Here is an 18,525-nt window from a genome sequence, read left to right as displayed (position 1 = left end):
AACCACTGCCTTTCTTCTCAGTGCCCGACCTGATGCCCTTCCCTGTCCGTGCTCAGAGTCAGGGAAGAGAGAAGCCAGCCCCTTGGGTGGCCCTCCGAGAAGTCTGAAAGTTAGGTGTACGTTCCACTCTTCTCCCTCCCTCCCCAGGGAGAAGCTAGGGGTTCAGAGTTTCCTCCCAAATGAGCTGGTAGGAGGGCTCTGGTGTGAGTTCTGAGATTTTCCTATAGGTTTCATTGCAGCTGGCTTTCCACTGTTTGGAGTGCAAGAGCCTCTTAACTGGTTTCTAGATTTCCCACTGAAGGAAGCGGTCTGTGTGTTGATGAATAAGGGTTACTTCGGGGAAGAAGGGTCTGAGGCTGCCTATTCCACCATCTTGCTGACATTACTCTAAAGCATATGCTTTTACCACTTTTTTATGTAAGTGACCTATTTCGCCCACACTCACATTTCATTAGCCAAAAGAAGCTACACGGTCACCTCCAAGTTCAACATGGCATCTGTATCTCTCCCACAGAGAGGAAGCAGAATATTTGGTGTTTCTGCCTAGGATCGTAGGGACCTCTGGGAGGCTTTCACAGGCATCCCAAGTTGGGTGTTCTTGACACCCACGGGTGCTGTTCCAGACTCACTGTGTGCCCTCGTGACTGCCTGCAATGGCCTTTGGAGAATAATGGCCCCTCCTCCTCTTTGGCCTTCTAAGTTGTGTATGAGCACTTTTCTTAGAGTCTAATTTGGAATCACACCCGAAAATGTACTTCCCAGCGCCATCTTACCAATCCAGGGAGACTCCAGACGGGACGGTGCTGATATGCGCCTCTCACCTGGAGTACTCTAGCCAAACAGATCTCCTGCTATTTTACACCCTCATCCCTCTCCCTCAGAATGGTTTCAAGGCTACCTGACCCTGGCCCCACCCAGCTCATGAACCTTCCCCTTCACGCTCCCAGTACAGTCAGTGTCCAGGATGCTACTGCTCCTTGGACCCAGATATTCCAACATCTTCACTTTCACTTCACTCCCACCCCTTCCTTCCCTTGGCTATTGTCTCCTTGCTCTCTGTGTCTTAGGCCTGTCGGTCACTCCATGTGATTAGTTCCAAGATGCCAGAGACTCTTGGGACAATTATAGCAACAACTTGATGTGGGGACAAATTATTAAACACATTAGTTGTAAGAATACACTCAGACTTTACACAGAAATGTTAATGCTGAAAACAAAAATGTCCATTAGTTTAGTTTCTTTCTTCCTTTTCTAACATCTACTTTCATTTCAAGGAAGAGATGTAATTTTCAATTCCAATCATACTATTGTATTTTAGAAAAACTGCTTAAAAGATACTTGTCTAACCCTGGCTGGTGTGGCTCAGTGGATTGAGTGCTCGCCTGCGAACCGGAAGGTCACCGGTCCGATTCCCAGTCAGGGCACATGCCTGGGTTGCAGGCCAGGTCTCCAGTTGGGGGCATGAGAGAGGCAACCAATCAATGTATCTCGCACACCATTGATGTATCTCTCACACATTGATGTTTCTCTCCTCCTTTCTCTCCCTTCCTTGCCTTCTCTCTAACAATAAATAAAATCTTAAAAAAAAAAAAGGCATTTGTCTAAGTGGATGCCAATATTCATTAAAAACTCTAAGTGGCTTATAAATAGTTGACAAATTTAAGGCACTCTTAATTCACAGAATAGTTGTCTAAAGAGAAGAAAGATTTTGAACAGGGAGGTGACTGGATAGCTTCGGTCTCACCAAACACAATCATCTCTCATGAGAACAGTTAAATGAATAATCTTACGTGACAGAGATGCCACCATGATGCCCAGTCCCTTAATCAAAGCAATGAAGTTAGGACTTTGAAAATTGCAGGCTATGAAACTGATTTGAGCACAACAGGGTGGTAAAAAGAGAAACCAAGAATAATGCTGGTATGTGGAAGAAACACAAAACTCACCACATTTCACATGACAACGCCCTTATGGGAAGATGGCATAACACAGAGACCCGGAGCTTTGCAACTGCAATTCCACAAGTGGCCCCATCTGTTACCGTGTCAACCACCATTCACCAAGTACTGATCTTCATCTGCTTTCCTGAAAAGGGGAGCACTCAAAACCCTTCTCGCTGGTCAGCATGCAGATAACCACATGTTTGCACCGTTACGGTAGCTCCTAATATCATAATTCAAATACAAACGTAGAAAAGAGTTTGCCTCCCTACCTTACGGCAGCGAGGATTGGGACAACTGAACCTCTTCACATCGCTGTCCAACAGAGCGGGAAAGCTGCAGGAGGGGCACCTAGAGCCAAGAGAGCAGAAGGCACGTTACTCCAAACAGGAAAGCGGGGTGTGGCTCCACCAAACGTTCACCTGCGATGGAGTTCTCAGCTGGATGGCCACATCCCCTCTCACTCCTGTCTTTTCATTAAAATGTGACTGAGGTTCTCCTTTGTGCTGGCTCCTTCCAGGAAATGCAGGTGCCATCTGGGTCCCATTTCAGTGCAAACATGCAATAAACACACCTTTCTGAGAACTCCTCCAACCTAATGTACAACGCTTGTACCTATAAGCCAGATGATTAAGATGCCAAGGAATGTAGGCAAAAATATGAACTGCAGATTTTTCCATCATCAATTCTTTTACTGCTCAGCAAGAAATGCCAGAAAATCAGGAAGGTATAGCTTTGTTACAGAAATCTCATCACCTGATCCAAGGGCCCAGGCAGCTTCCCTGATGGAGAATGAGTTGACAGGTAACACTATCTGACCCCGAGAACTCACCTGACAAGCTCATCCGCGTAGGCTGCAGCGACTTCTTCTTCAGCTTTCCGCTCATAGTACTTATACAGGATGGTCTGGGGAAGCACCTTCTCCAGCTCACTGGTGGGGAACGAACACGTGCAGCTGCCTTCCATGCAGCTGAGCTCCGACTAGAACGGTAAGGTCAGGAGGCAAAAAGGAAAACAAGAAATTTCAACCAAGGTTTCAGAAAAATGAAAGCCTCAGTGGCTAAATCCATCTAAAGCAAATGAATCGTGGTTAAGAACACAGGTTCTGAGATGATAAAGACCTGTCCGTCCTCCCTTCTCTGCGAAACCACACTCAGAACAGCAAGGGAACTAGGAAACAAAACACCAAGTCCCTCTCTGATGCCCCAAGAGGACCTCTATCAGCCCAACCACAACGCATGAGGGTGGACGGCAGATGAGGAAGGGTGAAAGGCACAGCAGACTGGAGGGGAAGGCCACGGCCAGCGTCTGAAAAGGAGACCTTGGCGAGCAGCACCCTGGTTCCCTCTAGAGCCCCTGGAAAGGCGGAGCCTAGATGCCCTGGGAGGCAGAGGGGAGGGACATGAGGGGAGGGAACTGACAGGACTGCAATCTCCAAACTCCAGGATTGTTTGAAAAGCCTCCAGTTCCTACCCCCTTCAGATGGACTTGGGTGACTAAAACTCTCCCGTGAGAAAGGAGGTCAGGCTCCGAATGGCGGAACCAGAGGGCTCTGGACTTCACCTTCAAAGCCACTCACAGCAGGCTGAGTCCTCACACTGTAGTGCTCTGACCTCCTTTGCTGCTCCTGTCCATTTTTAAGGACACTTGTAAAGAAACTGCACCCACCTGGATAATCCAGGACAATCTCCCTACTTTAGGGTGACATGAAAAGCAACCTTAATCCCCCTTTGCCATGTAAGGTAGTATAGGCACAGGTTCTGGGGATAAGGAGGTGGATGTCTGCGGGAGGGGGACGTGGGGAGGAGGCATTATTCTGCCGATCTCAACCCCTCTGCTCATAACTGTTCCTCAATTCTTGACTAAACTACAGCTACCTTTTGATTAACTGATGTTGAGTGATTTGATTATTGGTGAGCATTTATGAAAGGCAATTTTGGTTTTTAAATGTTCATTAAGACAAAACTCCTTTCTGTATTGTTATGCTATTGTCAAGAAAAACTGGCTTTGAAAGGAGAAATATGATTGCATATAAGTTATTGATTTTAATACAACTATAAAATCCTTTGAAAATATGTAAAAATCTGTTAAAAAATACTAATTTACATTCCCATCCATTCGAATAGGCTGCAAGATTCTCTCTTTTTGAGTGTGTCCTTCACTTTCCTCCCGAACCGGAAGTTGAGGGAAGAAGAAGCAGGCGCTCCTGTGGCATGGAAGGACACCACTCCCTGAAAAGAAATCTGCTGTGCTTGGAACCAACATAATCACATGGGTCGGGGACTGTCAAGGAATCCCACACGCTACTGTGTCTCAGCAGAGTTCCATCTCGCTCCAGAACAGGTGCTTCCACAGGACACTCCTACCTGTCTATACATGTGATCTCCTCAGGCTCTGACTGTTTCCCACCTGCGGGCGCAGTCCACGGTTCTTACCTTTCCAGACCCAAAGACGGCCTCCTGGGCATATCTGATGAGACACTCCTTGCAGAACAAGTGAGCATCCGCGCACTGTGTCAGCTCCTCGAATGGAAACTCCCCGTAGCAGCAGCGGCACTCAATCAGCTGGCCGTCCTGCAGGCCACCACAAACACACGTGAAATGCCCCCACATAAGCAGGGGGACAGCAAGGTTCACATCCCCCCACTCTACCTGCACCCTTAGGTGAAGAGCTATCCCTAAGAGCCATAAAACAACGAGCTGCTTTCTGCTGTATAAATGTAGCTCGATGCGCCAGTACAAACATTAACACATAGTTAACGAAAGTGAGATCTTCACTTTCGGGGGGTATTTTTGGTTGTCATCTTTGTTTAACGTTATCGTATTCATGACTTCCACGGGGCTGGCAGAACTATACCACCTGCCATCAGGTTATATTGCTAACATGATTTTAAGAGTCAGGGACAAGTGGCACGAAAAATGCTATCTCAAAAGCTGGACTGTCTCTTGTGAGAGAGCAGTGTGAGAAAACCATGTCCCAAGCTTTATCTCAAGTAACCACGGAAGCCGACTAAAGCAGCAATCACAAGCACATTCCCACCACGTCAGCAAAGGCCGCATGTGAGGGACAAAGGGAGTACCAGACCCACTGGCCCTGAGGTCATACGGACCTCTGCCTCCAACTCTAAGTGATGGCTGAGTTCTACGTTTTCCTCTAAGAGTTCACTCAATGGATCACAGGCAGTGTTCCTTAACAAGAACATTTCTCTCATCATCTTCCCTTCAATTCTCATCCAGTCTGGTGGGAAGGGTGACAATGATGTTTCCAGTGTCTGACTGTACTGTGCTTACAAACTCAGCAGAACAAGAGGCGCTTATCTGGGAACCAATGTGCCATCGAAACCCTGAGGAAATGTGATAAGAGAAAACAGCCTATGAAAAATATCAGAATAAATGAATTAGGCGAGTTTTCAAAATACCTTTTGATACTGTTCTTCATTCATCTGCAGAGCAAGCAAAAAGTCTTCATGCTGAGGAACAAACAAACCAGACATGTAGGTAGAAATTCAGTAAAGATGTCACAACCCATTTACAATACATTTCCACAGACATAAAAAAACTATTATTAATAGTCTTCTCTTCAGTTACACGGCTTAGCAGTTTAAAATTTATTTTATCAAATTTTGGCCCTCAAAAACATCTTTTCGATACTCTGACAAAACGGGAAAAATGTTTCAAGTTCTTCTGCTGCACCCTATGACAGTCGTCTCAGGGAGAGAAGCCCTGGGGCCAGTGAGTTACAAGCTGCTGAATTAGGCACTTTTTTCTTTGAAAAAAGAATACCATTTTTATGTGAAAAAATGACTGACAAAAAATTTAGGTATTTGGTAGACATTTCCTCAAACTGAATGACTGTTTGTGGCAGTGATAAAATTCTAGATCTCTAACAGAAATTAGAATTTTGGAGCTCTGACTAGTGAGGCTCATTCCACAAAGCAAAAGGCTGTCGGTTCAATTCCTGGTCAGAGCACATGCCTGGGTTGTGGGTTCGGTTCTCTGTTGGGGTGTGTGTGAGGGACAACCGATCGATGTTTCTCTCTCACATAAATGTTTCAGAAATCAGAATCCTGGAGAAGTCATCTTGAGCCATCTGTCACAGAGTTACCAGTCCACCTATCATCTGCTACATTAGGTGACACTGCTGTTTTGAAAAAATGTGAGTACGTGCTGGTGAAGAAAATAATGATTTCTGGTACAATTTGGTGCCGCTGGCTTGACTCATGGTAAGTCACCATTCCTTTTGTTCTGTCTGTATAAATTCTCCACAATGAAAAAGAAAGAAATGTCTTATCATGATTACAAGAGATCTGACCTTGCAGAACCCCTAAAGAGCCTAGGAGGCAGGGGGTCCGTGGGTCATACTTTCAGAGCTGCTGGTCTAGAAAACACATATTAAACAACCAATACACATATTCTGTTTGGCATTTGATTGTATGTTTGAAGAATTACAGAGCGTAATGGACTCCTTCTGGTTTTTCTACACCACTAGAAACTGAGAAAATTCAAACAGAAATGGGTGCTAGGCTCCCATTAAAATTTTCTACCATTAACCTGATTTATGAAGCTGTGAACTTCAGTCAGTATCGTTACAAAACCCAGTTTTCTTTTCATTTTAAAAACTTAAAAGTTTAGCCCTGGCTGGTGTGGCTCAGTGGACTGAGCACCGGCCTGTGAACCAAAGGGTGGCTGGTTCAATTCTCAGTCAGGGCGCGGCCTGGGTTGCGGGCCAGGTCCCTAGTAGGTGGTGCACGAGAGGCAGCCACACATTGACGTTTTCCTTCTCTCTCCCTCCTTTCCTCTCTAAAAATAAAATAAATAAAATCTTTTAAAAAATAAATAAAACCTGAAGAGTGTATTCAAATTAATCACACAAAAGGAAATGCAAATCTTCGAAGTTTTATACTAAGCCCTAACAGTAAGCCAGAATCCCAGAAACACGTCCCTGCGCGTCTTCCCACCTCTGCCATCTCTTTGATTTTCTGCTCGTAGAACTCCTGCTCTTGCTGCACAGCCGGAAGGAGGGCACGCCGGTCATAGGACCTACAGTGTCGCCGCTTATTTTCCAGAAAGAACATCCTCTTTTCTATTCTTATGTCACCTGGAAGATACGACAATGCAAAATCATGCAGGTAACTGTTTGCTAGGAGCCCAGGCCAGCCGTTCAGTCTTCTGGGACTTGGGCCCCACCTCCTTTCCACCAGCACATCTCATTCCTCCCCTGTGTGCTCCACCCCCTGGGGAAATTGGGCTCTATCTTGTTCCCTTACCTATGAGCTCTTTTTGACTTTCATGTCTTTTTTCCCTCTGTGCTCCCATTAGAGCATCTCTCTTATCCCATCAGTGTTGTGCTGTGTGAATATACCAGTTTATTATCCACCCTACTACAGAGAACAGGTGGGTTTATAGTTTGGGGCCAGTATAAATTGGGCTACTGAACATACGTCTACACCTCAGTCAAGCACACACAGAATGGAATGAAATTGCTGGGTCAGCTTTAGAAAACAGTGCCAGTTTTCCAATGCGGTTTTTCCGATTTACACTTTTCCTCCACCAGCAATATATATAAGTCCGAGTCATTCCACACCCGCAGTTACGCCTGGTATCATCGGTTTTCAATCTTAGCCACGCTGGTAGGCGCAAATCAAATAGAATGTCAAATAGAAAAGCTAAAAGAATAATACCTAGGTTCACAATAAATAACACACAGAAGAAAAGACAACAGAATGATAAACATCACATCATGTAAAATTGGTCTGTTCAGGTTTTCTATTTCTTCTGTTGATTTGTTAATTTACATTTTATAGAAAATTTTCTACTTCATCCAGATTTTCTATTTCCTCACTAAAGCCTGTTCCTTGTACATTTTTTGACTTTATCAATCTTACTATATGTGTGCTCACTTTGGCAGCACATATAATACTTATTCTATCAGGTTCCTGAAACTTTTTTTTGGTTCATTCTCACTAGTTTTTAAAAATTAAAAAAAAAAATTAAGTTAGAAAACTAGTTTTTCTTTGTTCTCTGTTCTTTTCCATCGATCTGTGTGTTCTATTTTCCTGTCAACCTGGTCTCAATCACTGTAGCTATGCAGCAAGTCTTGAAATCAGGTAGACTGATTTTTTCCTACTTTACTGTTTAAAAACTATTTCATCGGTTCTAGTACCTTGCCTTTCCACAGCAGGATGGGCTTACCTGTACCTACCAAAGGGTCTCGCTGGGGTTTTGACAAGGAACTACACTGCGCCTGCTCAGACACGCAGAGCTCAGACAGTGCCGGTCTAGTCCCCGACCGCTGCGGTAACGGGGGCACCTCGGTGGTCACAGGGACCTTTCGGTTTCCCAGCGCACATAAAAACTGTATCTACGCCTTACTCTAGTTAGGGCTAGCGGCACTGTATCTAAAAAAAACAGTACATACCTTACTTTAAAGAATACTTTTATTGCTAAACAATGGTAGCTATCACCTGAGGTTTCAGCAGGCCGTTCACTTGCTGGTGGAGGGTCTTTGCCTCCACGTTGATGAAAATGCAGAATGCAATAAAGCGAAGGGAAATAAAACAGGGTCTGCCTGTAGGATTTGTATGTTCCCATCCATGAACACAGTATGTGTCTCCATTTATTTGTAACTTCTTTGATTGCCTTCCAGTTTATAATTTTCATAATAAAGTCCTGTTGATGCTGTTAGCTTTACTACACCTAAGCATTTAATTTAGGGAGGAGCGACTGTAAGTGGTGTATTTTCAATTCTCATTCCACATGCTTATTGCTGGTAGAAATACAACTGGTTTTTGTTGCCTGATCTTACATCCTGCAACTGTACTGAACTCATTTAATAGTTCTAGGAGTTTGAGGTAGATTCTTTAAGGTTTTCTACGCAGACTATCATGTCATCTGCTTGAAGAGACAGTTTTATTTCTTCCTTTCTGACATGTACCTTTTATTTCCTTTACTGCACGGCTTAGAACTTGCAGGCCTATGGTGAGCAGCAGTGAAGAGAGGACTTCCTTCCCCTGCTCCCATCCTGGGGACGGGAGGGAAAGATTCCCCATTAAGTATGTCGTCAGGAACAGATTGTATTGTAGACGTCAAGCTGAGGAAGCTCCTCTCAACTCCTAACTTCCTGAGAGTTTTAGCCATGAACAGATGTTAAGTATTAAACACCTTTTCTGCATCAATTGACATGGCCAGGTGACTTCTCTCCTTTGTCTACTGATACAGTGATCTGCACCAATTCGTTTGTGAATACTGAACCAGTCCTGCATCCCTAGAATATACCCTACTTGGTCTTGGTGCATATTAAAAAATATTTTTATATATTTATATAAACATACTTCATATATTTATATGTAAGTTCCACTTGCTAATATTGCTAAACATCCTTGCATCTATGTTTACGAAGGATAACTGGTCTGTAGTTTTTTTTTTTTAATTTTAACTGTCTTTCTCTGGTTTTGTTATCAGAGTAATACTAGCACTGTAAAATGAATCAGGAAATGTTTCCTACTCTTTCATTTTCTCAAACGAACTGTGTAGAATTGGTGTTCACTCTTTTAAAAATGTTTTGGAGCGTTTTCCAGTGACACCAACTGGGGCTGGATATTTCTTTTTTCGGAGATTTGAAATTATGAATTGTTTCCTTCATAGCTATAAGGCTCTTTAAATTACTTTATATGCATAAATTCTGGGGAGCTTGTGTTTTTGAGTAACTGGTCCATTTCACTGAAGTTGTCAATACTGTGAAAGTTCTCCACAGTATTTCTCTCCGCACATCCGAAGGGTCTGGACCGCTACCCCTGCAGACAGCGATCACTGCCGACACTTGTAATTTGTGGATTTTGTTTCTTCTTGGTCAGCCTTGCTAGAAGTAATAGGTTGTGTTTTTATCCATGTTCATCTGAATTCTCAGCAGACTCTTCACGGGAGCCTGTGTAGTGGTTAGTTCATTAGGACAATAAAAAGTAGAGCCGATGGAGAATCCTGTCTTTGCCTTTGAACTAAGCAATGTGCGGCCCCAACAGCAGTGACTAGATGGAAAACAAGCCAAGAAGGTGAAGTACGGGATCCCTGGGTCAAATGAAGGATTCTTAGCCTACGTGCTTATTTATAAATTGCTGTCAAGAAAGGTTATGTGTATCTGTAAGCCATAAATGCTAAACTAATAGAAACCAAGTGTATCCTCTACTTCTAACTTCCAGTTCCCTTATTAAGAGGGATATACCTAAAACAACAGGCTAAAGCTAACAAGATGAAGGTAACAGGGAAAGATGTCACATGCATCAAAGCTGAGAGAGGTTAGTGACTTAAAAGCAAGGTGGGTGAGCAGACCAGTCCTTAATGTGAGCCAAAGGTGGGACATAGTTTCATTTTACAGAGCTACAACATCCTTTGGCTATACAGACTCAAGTGGAAAACGGAAATCCCAGCTGCTGTCTTTACACAGCAGACCTCACTTGGAGGACTTCGTCCAGCCTGGTTTCCCCAAACTTTCAGTGAGATACTGACAAGCTAGTGAAGGGCATACAGAGGAGGAAAATCAGGAAGATGAAGTGGCAACAGACAGCTTCCAAGTCTTTTCAGAGGCAAGAGCGACAACCATGGCAGGAAATTTCAGGAAGATACCCTTTGGCTTGATAAAAAAAAAGAATTTTCTAAAAGACAGAGCAGACTAACAAGGGAGTGGATCGCTTTACAATGTGGCATTTTCCTTTCCCTAGCGCTGGAAGTCAGGAACAAACACAAAATGACTACGCGTTAGGGGGGCCCAGTCTAAGGTATGAACACATTTAGCTGAATGCAAACCGCTTACACACTGTCCCCACTCTCATTCCACCACAGACCCGTGAGAGTGACACGTCAGGAGAGCACTGCTCCGCAGACTAGCTTGGGGACCTCAGGCGTCAGAGCCCGGAAGATTGTCTTTTAGGTTCTGCAGAGTTCAGAAACTCACATACTTCCCGACTGTACAGCTACCTCATGGATGTTCCACGTAGTCACACCTAACACCAAGTTACGTAATGCGGTGCAGATGTAACAGAAAGACACAGAAAAGGGAAATGTTTCTTTTGATGACATCATCTATAGGAAAAGCTTGAACACAAGCAACTCAGATGAAGTTTGTCGTAAAATTCAAAACATTTACCTTTTGCGGGGATTAGACTAGACCTAACTAACCTCTTTAGAGGAGCTTTGGGCAGTTATTTCGTCAACAAGAGTAACAGAATTTTGAATAAACAAGTGGCTACTTCAGAGCTGTTTATTTGGTTCTGACGGAAGCCACTCTTCAGGTGTGCAAGTGACCCCTCAGCAGTAAGCAATCACTCTCTGGTCTGGACAGTTTTTACTGGTGAGAAAGCTAACTCTCGTCCAACAGCCACACCCAGTTTCTCCCCAAGCTCCCAGCGGCCCCAACTCTTCACCACATGTGAGCTCTCTAACCCTGCACTACGCTTTCCTGTCATGGTGGCGCCTCAGCAGGAAGAGGGAAGATGGCAACTGCAGCCGCTTTTTATTTTAAAATACTGATGTGCTGTCCAAGCAGTCCACGACAGGGTCACTGCCCGGACTGATCTTGAGGACACTCCCCAAGCAGCTATCCCGCAGCGTCCCTTCCAAGAGTGGGAAGGGACTGGTTCTGCACAGCAGCCCCTCACACAGTTGGCCATTACCTTGTTCAAACTTGAAATCTATATAAGAATACTGATTCATTTCTTTTCTCTTTTTTCTTTTTCCACTGGTTTCTGGAGATAGCTCCTGCCATTTTTTAATGGCATCAGAAAAGGCCTAAAAATGAAGAGAGGGAAAGGTCAGCACTGTAGATGGGACTCAAGACTACGTGAAACACAGGCAAGCCCCAGCCCTCATTCTGACTCAGTTCTAAAGGTCCCCCCTGCAGGGCTCACAGAAACAGGCAGCGGCCAAACAAACAGGCAGCATTCCATTATCTTTGTTTTCTGACTTTCACAAACTGCTACAACGGCAGGACCAAAATGCCCACTGACAAATTAAAGGGCAACTTAACAGAAAATGCTCAAACTGACCTTGAGTAAGTACAAGTTAAATCACTCAACAAATGGCTAGAGAGCCGTACTTCACAGGCGTACCCTACAGGGTTGTTTCTCTGCTCAACACTCCTTGCTCCACCCCGCCGCCCCCACCCAGTGGCTTTCCCTTTGTCCTCGAGCACCAAGCTCTTAGGCCAGTGACAATCCCCTGTCTTTCATACCTTTCACTCCTCCCTTTTCTAGATCTTTCCAATAGGCATTTAAATGTACTAAAGTCTTTGTCTTAAAAAAAGAAAAACCCTTCCTCTCTCGGCCTCCTTCCCCTCTTCCTAGGCAAACTTATCAAAGAAGCCGTCTGTACATGTTCCAACACCTCACTTCCCATGAACTTTCCAACTTCTAAGCTAGGATCGAACCCCACCTTTCCACTTGCTAATCTACTGGTAACACGGGGCTCACTGGAACACCTGGCTTTCAGTCCCACTTGATCTTTCAGCAGTGTTCCACCAGCTATTCCAGACCTGCTAGCTGTGATTCACACCTACATATCCCAAAGGCACCACAGTTACTTTTTCTTGCCTTGTAGCCTTTGCTATGTTCCTCTACTGAAAACATCTATTCTTTTGAGACTCTGTTCAAATACCACCTTCTTCACTTCTTTCCTATGCTTTCATGTACCTCTCTTTTATGATACTAAGTACCACACTGTTTTAATCTTTCTTTTTAATCTCAAACAGACTGAAAGCTTTTTGGAAGGAAGCTAATTTGTGTTCTATGATGCCAGTGTCCTCAAAGGATAGCTGGTAACTACCACAAAATGCTCCAAAAACCTACCAGGAGGAACACAGGAACATAGATGTGGAAGCTGTTTCTCTTTCGCTATTAACTGGCACTTCTCCCTCTAGCTTGCTCATGTTCACAAATCAAACACCCACTCACAGTATTAGATCTGAGAATCAGGGACACAATCTACTAAGATTTTTAGGATACCTGTGCAATGGCCGAAATTCCTTTAAGGGATGACCTACAAACACTATATAACAGGCATTTGATGACATAAAAGCTGAGGAATAAACAGAGACTCAAGCCTGGAGGAATGAAGAGCAAAGATTTACAAATAAAAGAACTTAAGTAACATATCAACCAACTAAAACAGACAGATTTTACTGGGAACCCAGTGTGACCGAACAGGCTGTCTTGACACATTGAGAGAAACATGAACCCCGACTGGCCATCTAACAATGACCATTTTAAATGTAACAATGGCATTTTGATTATGGTTTTCAAAAAAATTCTCATCTTTTAAAGGTAAACACTGAGATAGTTATGGATGAAAAGAAATGGCCCTGGCTGGTGTGGCTCAGTGGATTGAGCGCTGGCCTGCAAACCAAAAGGTCACAGGTTCCATTCCCAGACAGGACACATGCCAGGGCTGCAGGCCAGGTCCTCAGTAGGAGGCGCATGAGAGGCAACCACACATTGATGTTTCCCTTCCTCTCTTTCTCCCTTCCCCTCTCTAAAAATAAATAAATAAAATCTTTAAAAAAAAAAGAAAATGAAATGATTCCTGGAATCTGCTTCAGAACAGTCTGGGAGGGAGGAAGCAGGTGGAGATAAACAAGACTGGGCAGGCACTGATAGTTACTGAAGCTGAGCGATGAGTAAATGTGGGCTTATTATAACACGACCTTCTTTATAGGTGCTTCATGTTTATAATAAAAAGTGAAAAAAACAATCCAGGGGAACGTGACTGCCTTCACAGCGAACACACCTCCCCTGAGCTATCATCACGTTTGAGGAGCAGCATGCACAGGGAAGGCGTGTTGCTGCCATAATTACACAATGTCCCTGGGCATGCTGCTACATCCCTGTCTACATGAATGTCACTTTCGAGAGGACAGAGCCCTTGTGCACCATCTCCACACTGCAGGGAGAAGTTCTAAGTAGCAATTGAGAGTGCCAGATTTTAGCTTCTGCCAAACAGTGCTTTCCCCCTTTAACACTTCGCTTTCATTCAAATAGCCTGTAAAATTTCAAAATACCCACCAAAACAAGCAGACACCATAAAAAATGTAAAGGGTCAGGAAGATAAAGGGATAAGAAAGGTATAAATAAGGGAAACCAAGCCACAAAATTCTACAACCTCCCACCTGAATAATGAGTGGGCTGTGGTATGAACCACTGACGAGGACCACGCACCCCGAGACCATGGGAACTGTCTCCTGCTGTGGCCCTTTCACTCCTCCACTGGGCTCCCTGGGAGCTCAGGCAAACATAAGACACCACTGCAGCAGCACAGCGCCAGGCAGGGCCTTAAGATAAGAGAACTGGCTTCCTGCAGTTATTTTTTGGGGAAGCTCATTCACTTTTCAGTGACAGTACAGGCATCTCCTATTCAGATAATTTAGGGAATGAGATTCAGAAATAGAAAGCACTAACTTTGTATTCCCTTTAGAGTAATTCAGTCTAAAATGAACCTACAATCAGGAGTTTGTTTAGAGTTGCCTGGATCTTCTTGGCAACTCAAAGGCAGAAGGATTCTAGACTCAGCATGAAGTCGTATTCACCTGTGGTTCACCTTCTTTCAGGTTAAGACGTGATGGGTACTTTAACCATTAAAATAACTCCACATTTGTTCGTTCTTTTGCAAAAGGCATACTGTTTGCTGGGAATCACAACTTCAGCAGAATACATGGATTTCATGGCAGCAGAAGAGAGGAAGAGAAACAAGCCAAAGACCTGTTGGAGCTCTCTCTGTCCTTTCTGAGCACCAGGAAGAGGCACCGTGCCATGGACTGCACTAATGAGGCACGTCTGCGTTACCCACTAGTGACCAGCACTCTTCTAAGCCTTGGAACAGAGGCCCTAAAGTGGAATCTTATTTAGGGCCCTGGAAATAAAACAATGGGAGCACTCACTCCCTTCTAAGGCAAGCCACCACCCACTGGGAAGACCCTGCCTGGTGTACCTAATACCTGAGCCACCTGGGACGATAGGACGGTGTGGCCTGCCCTAAGCCAGAAAGCACATGAGGGAGGAGCAGCAAGGGAACCCATCTCTCATATTCTAGGCATCTTGCATTCCACAACAGAATTCATTACCCTGTACATCTTCATGGTCAAGACAGAACTTCCCTGCTTCTAATACACCATTTCTTTTCATTCAGTTCTTCCTGATCAGCACATACCTTTGTCTATTTATCTTTACCCTGACAAACTCCTTAGCCCTTTGCCATGATAAACCATCCCAATTTCCTCAAGCTGAACTCTTCATTCTGTTATCACAGGAAGAAGTAGTCAAGAGGTGTGACCCCACCAGAAGACGAAGTAGAGCACCTTTCGGGTGATTGCATAGTGTCCTTTGAGCTCATGCAGGGCCCACTTGATGTCCTGACTGCTGAGCATTTTGAAGTCGGCCATCAGGAGGTCAGCAGCTTGGATGAAGCAGGGCTGGTCAAGAGGAGCCAATTTAGAATAGTCAAAAAAGTCTATCTCAGGCAACTGAAACAAGAGAGAGGCACAGCATTAGAGGGCAGACGGTGCACTTCCCATTAGAGAAATCATCTGCAGGACTGCTTACTCAAGAATACAACAGCCTCACTCATAAATACCCATGAAGAGGTTACCAGCGCTGAGAGATGAGGGAATGGTGATTCAGAGAGGTTAAGCGCCTGTCTGAAGTTTGGAGACTCGTTTTACTACTTAGAACTACTAAAAAAGCACAGCTGGGGATTTGAACCCAATCTTTTAGCCATCTTCTTTCCACAAAATGTTTTAAAAAATTAAATTTTTCCTGCTACAAAACATGTAGAAGAGTTAAGTCAAAAGAATTTGTGGAAGATAGAAGGCAGGAGCAACAGAACCCAACGAAGCCGTGCTAAACTATATTTCCCTTCACCACTTACACTGAGTGCTTTTTGGACCACAAATAAAGACAATGATTAAGAACTGAAAAGTCAAACTGTTTCTATCTTGATACAGGACTTGGTTACACAGGTATATATGCACTGTATATAAATCTTACATCAGAGGTATAAAGAGATACAGGGGCAGTGCACTGGTGCTTTTGCAATTTTTTAAAATTTATTTTACTTTTTTAAATTCTCACCTGAGTATATATATTTTTAACTGATTTTAGAGAGAGAGAAAGGAGGGGCGAGAGTAGAGAGAAACATCGACTGGCTGCCTCCAAAATACGCACCCTGAGCAGGGCTTGAACCTGTACCCGACTGGGGATCAAGCCCACAGCCTTCCGGTGTACAGGACGACACTCCATTTGAGCCACCTGGCCAGGGCATGATTTACTTTTAAATGCATAATAAAAATACAAGAAATAAAATACAAGAGAGAGGTGCTGATGGACAGAGGGATACTCATATGACAAAGTGGATATAAATAAATGTTAACTTCTAACCGCACTGCTGCTGGGTACATAGGTAATGAATGTACAATCTCTTCACATGCCTGTATATTTAAACTTTTCCATGTTTTCAACTTTAAATGTTAAAAAAGACTGAGAGGACACAAAGAATTCTGGCAAATTCTTGTTTCATTTTAGGAACTTACTTTTGTAGGATTAAAGATATGGAGGGTTTAATTGTTTATGAGAAGGGGAAGAGAGAGTTACAATGAAAAGTTAAATACAGAATTCAAAGGGGCTCAGATTGGGAAACCCCACTAAAATTTAAGTATATCCTGAAATCCCATTTTGCTGGCTAGTCTTTAAAAACGTGTCCTAACAAAGCACTTTCTTCCCATAAAGATGATGAAAAAAAAGCAAGAGTACTTCTGGGTAAAGACTGCAAAACAAGAGCACAACACTCACCTTTGTCTCATCTTGGCTCGCAAGCAGGCTGCTACTGGGGTTGATAATCACTCGGTCTTCTCTCTTTGGATAATCTGGATTTTCCAGAAGAAAATTACAAATTCTGCAAAAATAAATGACATTACTTTCATACTGCTTCCAAATCCCACATCTGCCCATTGATTCAAAAGCAGTGTTTGAAAAATGAAGCCCCTAGTTACACATAAGTGACCTATCAAGGAATTAAAATGTTTGCAGATCAGAAAAACAAAGCAAGTAGACAAAAGACAATTACACTGAATTTCTATTTTTGCTTGATAGTTTAAAAAGCAAAGCTCTCTGAAGTCTTTCTATTAGTTGGGTGTCAATGTAATGAAGTCACTGAAATTCTTATTGGTTGAACTGTACAGAACTGGAGAATTTAGATGAAAAGTATCTATTTGTCAAAAAACCATGTAACAAGGGGTGGGGAAAAAGTGTGTATTCACATTCACAGTTAAAACAGTATGCTAAGAGAATAAGTAAATGGAATATGAAGGCCTCCTGTTGATCATTCATACTTCTGTAAAGTGCACCTGTGGTCACACCCACCCCTAGGAGCATTGAGAATGACACTCGTTTGTTCTCCACCCTGCAAGGCTGCAGGAACAGACCATGTGTGCTCTTCTCACCAAACCCAGAGCCCATCTCTTTATCTCCACTACAAAACGCTGTACCAGTGAGGGTGTAGAGAGCAAGGTAACACACACAGATGCGTCCCCACCCGGACTGAACAAATGTTAACTAACAAGGCTGACCTGTAACACCCAAATCAGGCAACCAAGTATACTCCTGGGAGAATTCTAGATTTCAAGATCAGCTGGTCAGCTGGGCAGTGTGCAGCCCGTCACTTCGGCCTGGAGACAGCGCCTCTGCTCACAGGGCAAGTGAGGCTTCACCTACTCCATCCTTCCTTCCTGGATCCTGCTGATTCTTAAAATACTCCACCTGCTCATAGGTGACCCACCCATGGTTCTCACTTGACTCCCTTTTCCCCAGGTCCCTCCTAACCAGTGTCAGCATTAGAGCCTCTAATAGGAAGAAAGGTACAAGAAAAAGAGGAAATAAGCTCAGCTCCAGCTCTTCTCCTTACCCAAGTGTTTGGGGACCAAAAAACGGGGAGGCAAACTTCCTCTGCAATCCCCCGATGCCGCTCAGCACTGGCCTGGCTGCTGAGCCCCCACCTCACCCTGCTCCAAGACTGGTCGTTACACCTCAGCACCTTTTTCTGCACCATCATTTCCGGGAGTCCCAAATGCCTCTTCTCTCTGAGCTTTCCTCTTCCCTACCATCAGCCCTGACTGCTGAAACACAACAACAGAGGCCCAGGGAGAGAAAAAGCCCCATATTATAATTGTAGCTAAGGAGAGACACCTTTAAAACCACCCTCATTGATGCTAATTCTTTCTTCCATGACAAAATGATGAGCACTGTAGGTTATATAGACCTTTGAAGGCTGACTTCAGAACTAGCCACCATTAAGAATGCACTGTCTGTGGGGACAGGCCTAGAAACCCAAATAATTCCTTACACGTGCGCACCTGCACATCCAACAAACCAGATGTGGAACAGCACCTCCATTTTAACTTGCCTGTCGATAATTTTCTGGTAAGTGTGTCTCCCAAAGATCAAGAAACTGCCAGATACCAGAAGTTTGGTCTACTAATAAAGACTCTTTGTTAGGATGGCCCACCCGTGAATGAAGCCAGTGGTTTCCAAGTGGTGTGTGTGGAAAATGATCTG

The 18,525-nt window shown here is 44.0% G+C and overlaps 1 protein-coding gene across 4 annotated transcripts in view; it reads right to left on the bottom strand.

The window, feature by feature from the left end:
- RNF216 (ring finger protein 216) overlaps positions 1-18,525 on the bottom strand; it is a 106,870-nt gene that overhangs the window by 69,204 nt on the left and 19,141 nt on the right. For all 4 annotated transcript variants that reach the window (XM_024577037.3, XM_024577042.3, XM_045185172.2 and 1 more), the window contains 8 exons: positions 16,765-16,867; positions 15,276-15,440; positions 11,605-11,719; positions 6,898-7,037; positions 5,359-5,409; positions 4,376-4,513; positions 2,773-2,921; positions 2,213-2,291 (listed from right to left, as the gene is read on the bottom strand). In XM_024577037.3, the coding sequence (XP_024432805.1) occupies positions 2,213-2,291; positions 2,773-2,921; positions 4,376-4,513; positions 5,359-5,409; positions 6,898-7,037; positions 11,605-11,719; positions 15,276-15,440; positions 16,765-16,867 (940 nt within the window). The remainder of the gene's footprint in view (positions 1-2,212; positions 2,292-2,772; positions 2,922-4,375; positions 4,514-5,358; positions 5,410-6,897; positions 7,038-11,604; positions 11,720-15,275; positions 15,441-16,764; positions 16,868-18,525) is intronic.

The sequence above is a fragment of the Desmodus rotundus genome, chromosome 6, assembly GCF_022682495.2.
Source record: "Desmodus rotundus isolate HL8 chromosome 6, HLdesRot8A.1, whole genome shotgun sequence".
NCBI classification, from domain to species: Eukaryota; Metazoa; Chordata; class Mammalia; order Chiroptera; family Phyllostomidae; genus Desmodus; species Desmodus rotundus.
The sequence above is the reverse complement of the archived record's forward strand: the minus strand, read 5'-3'. Positions and strand labels throughout refer to the sequence as shown.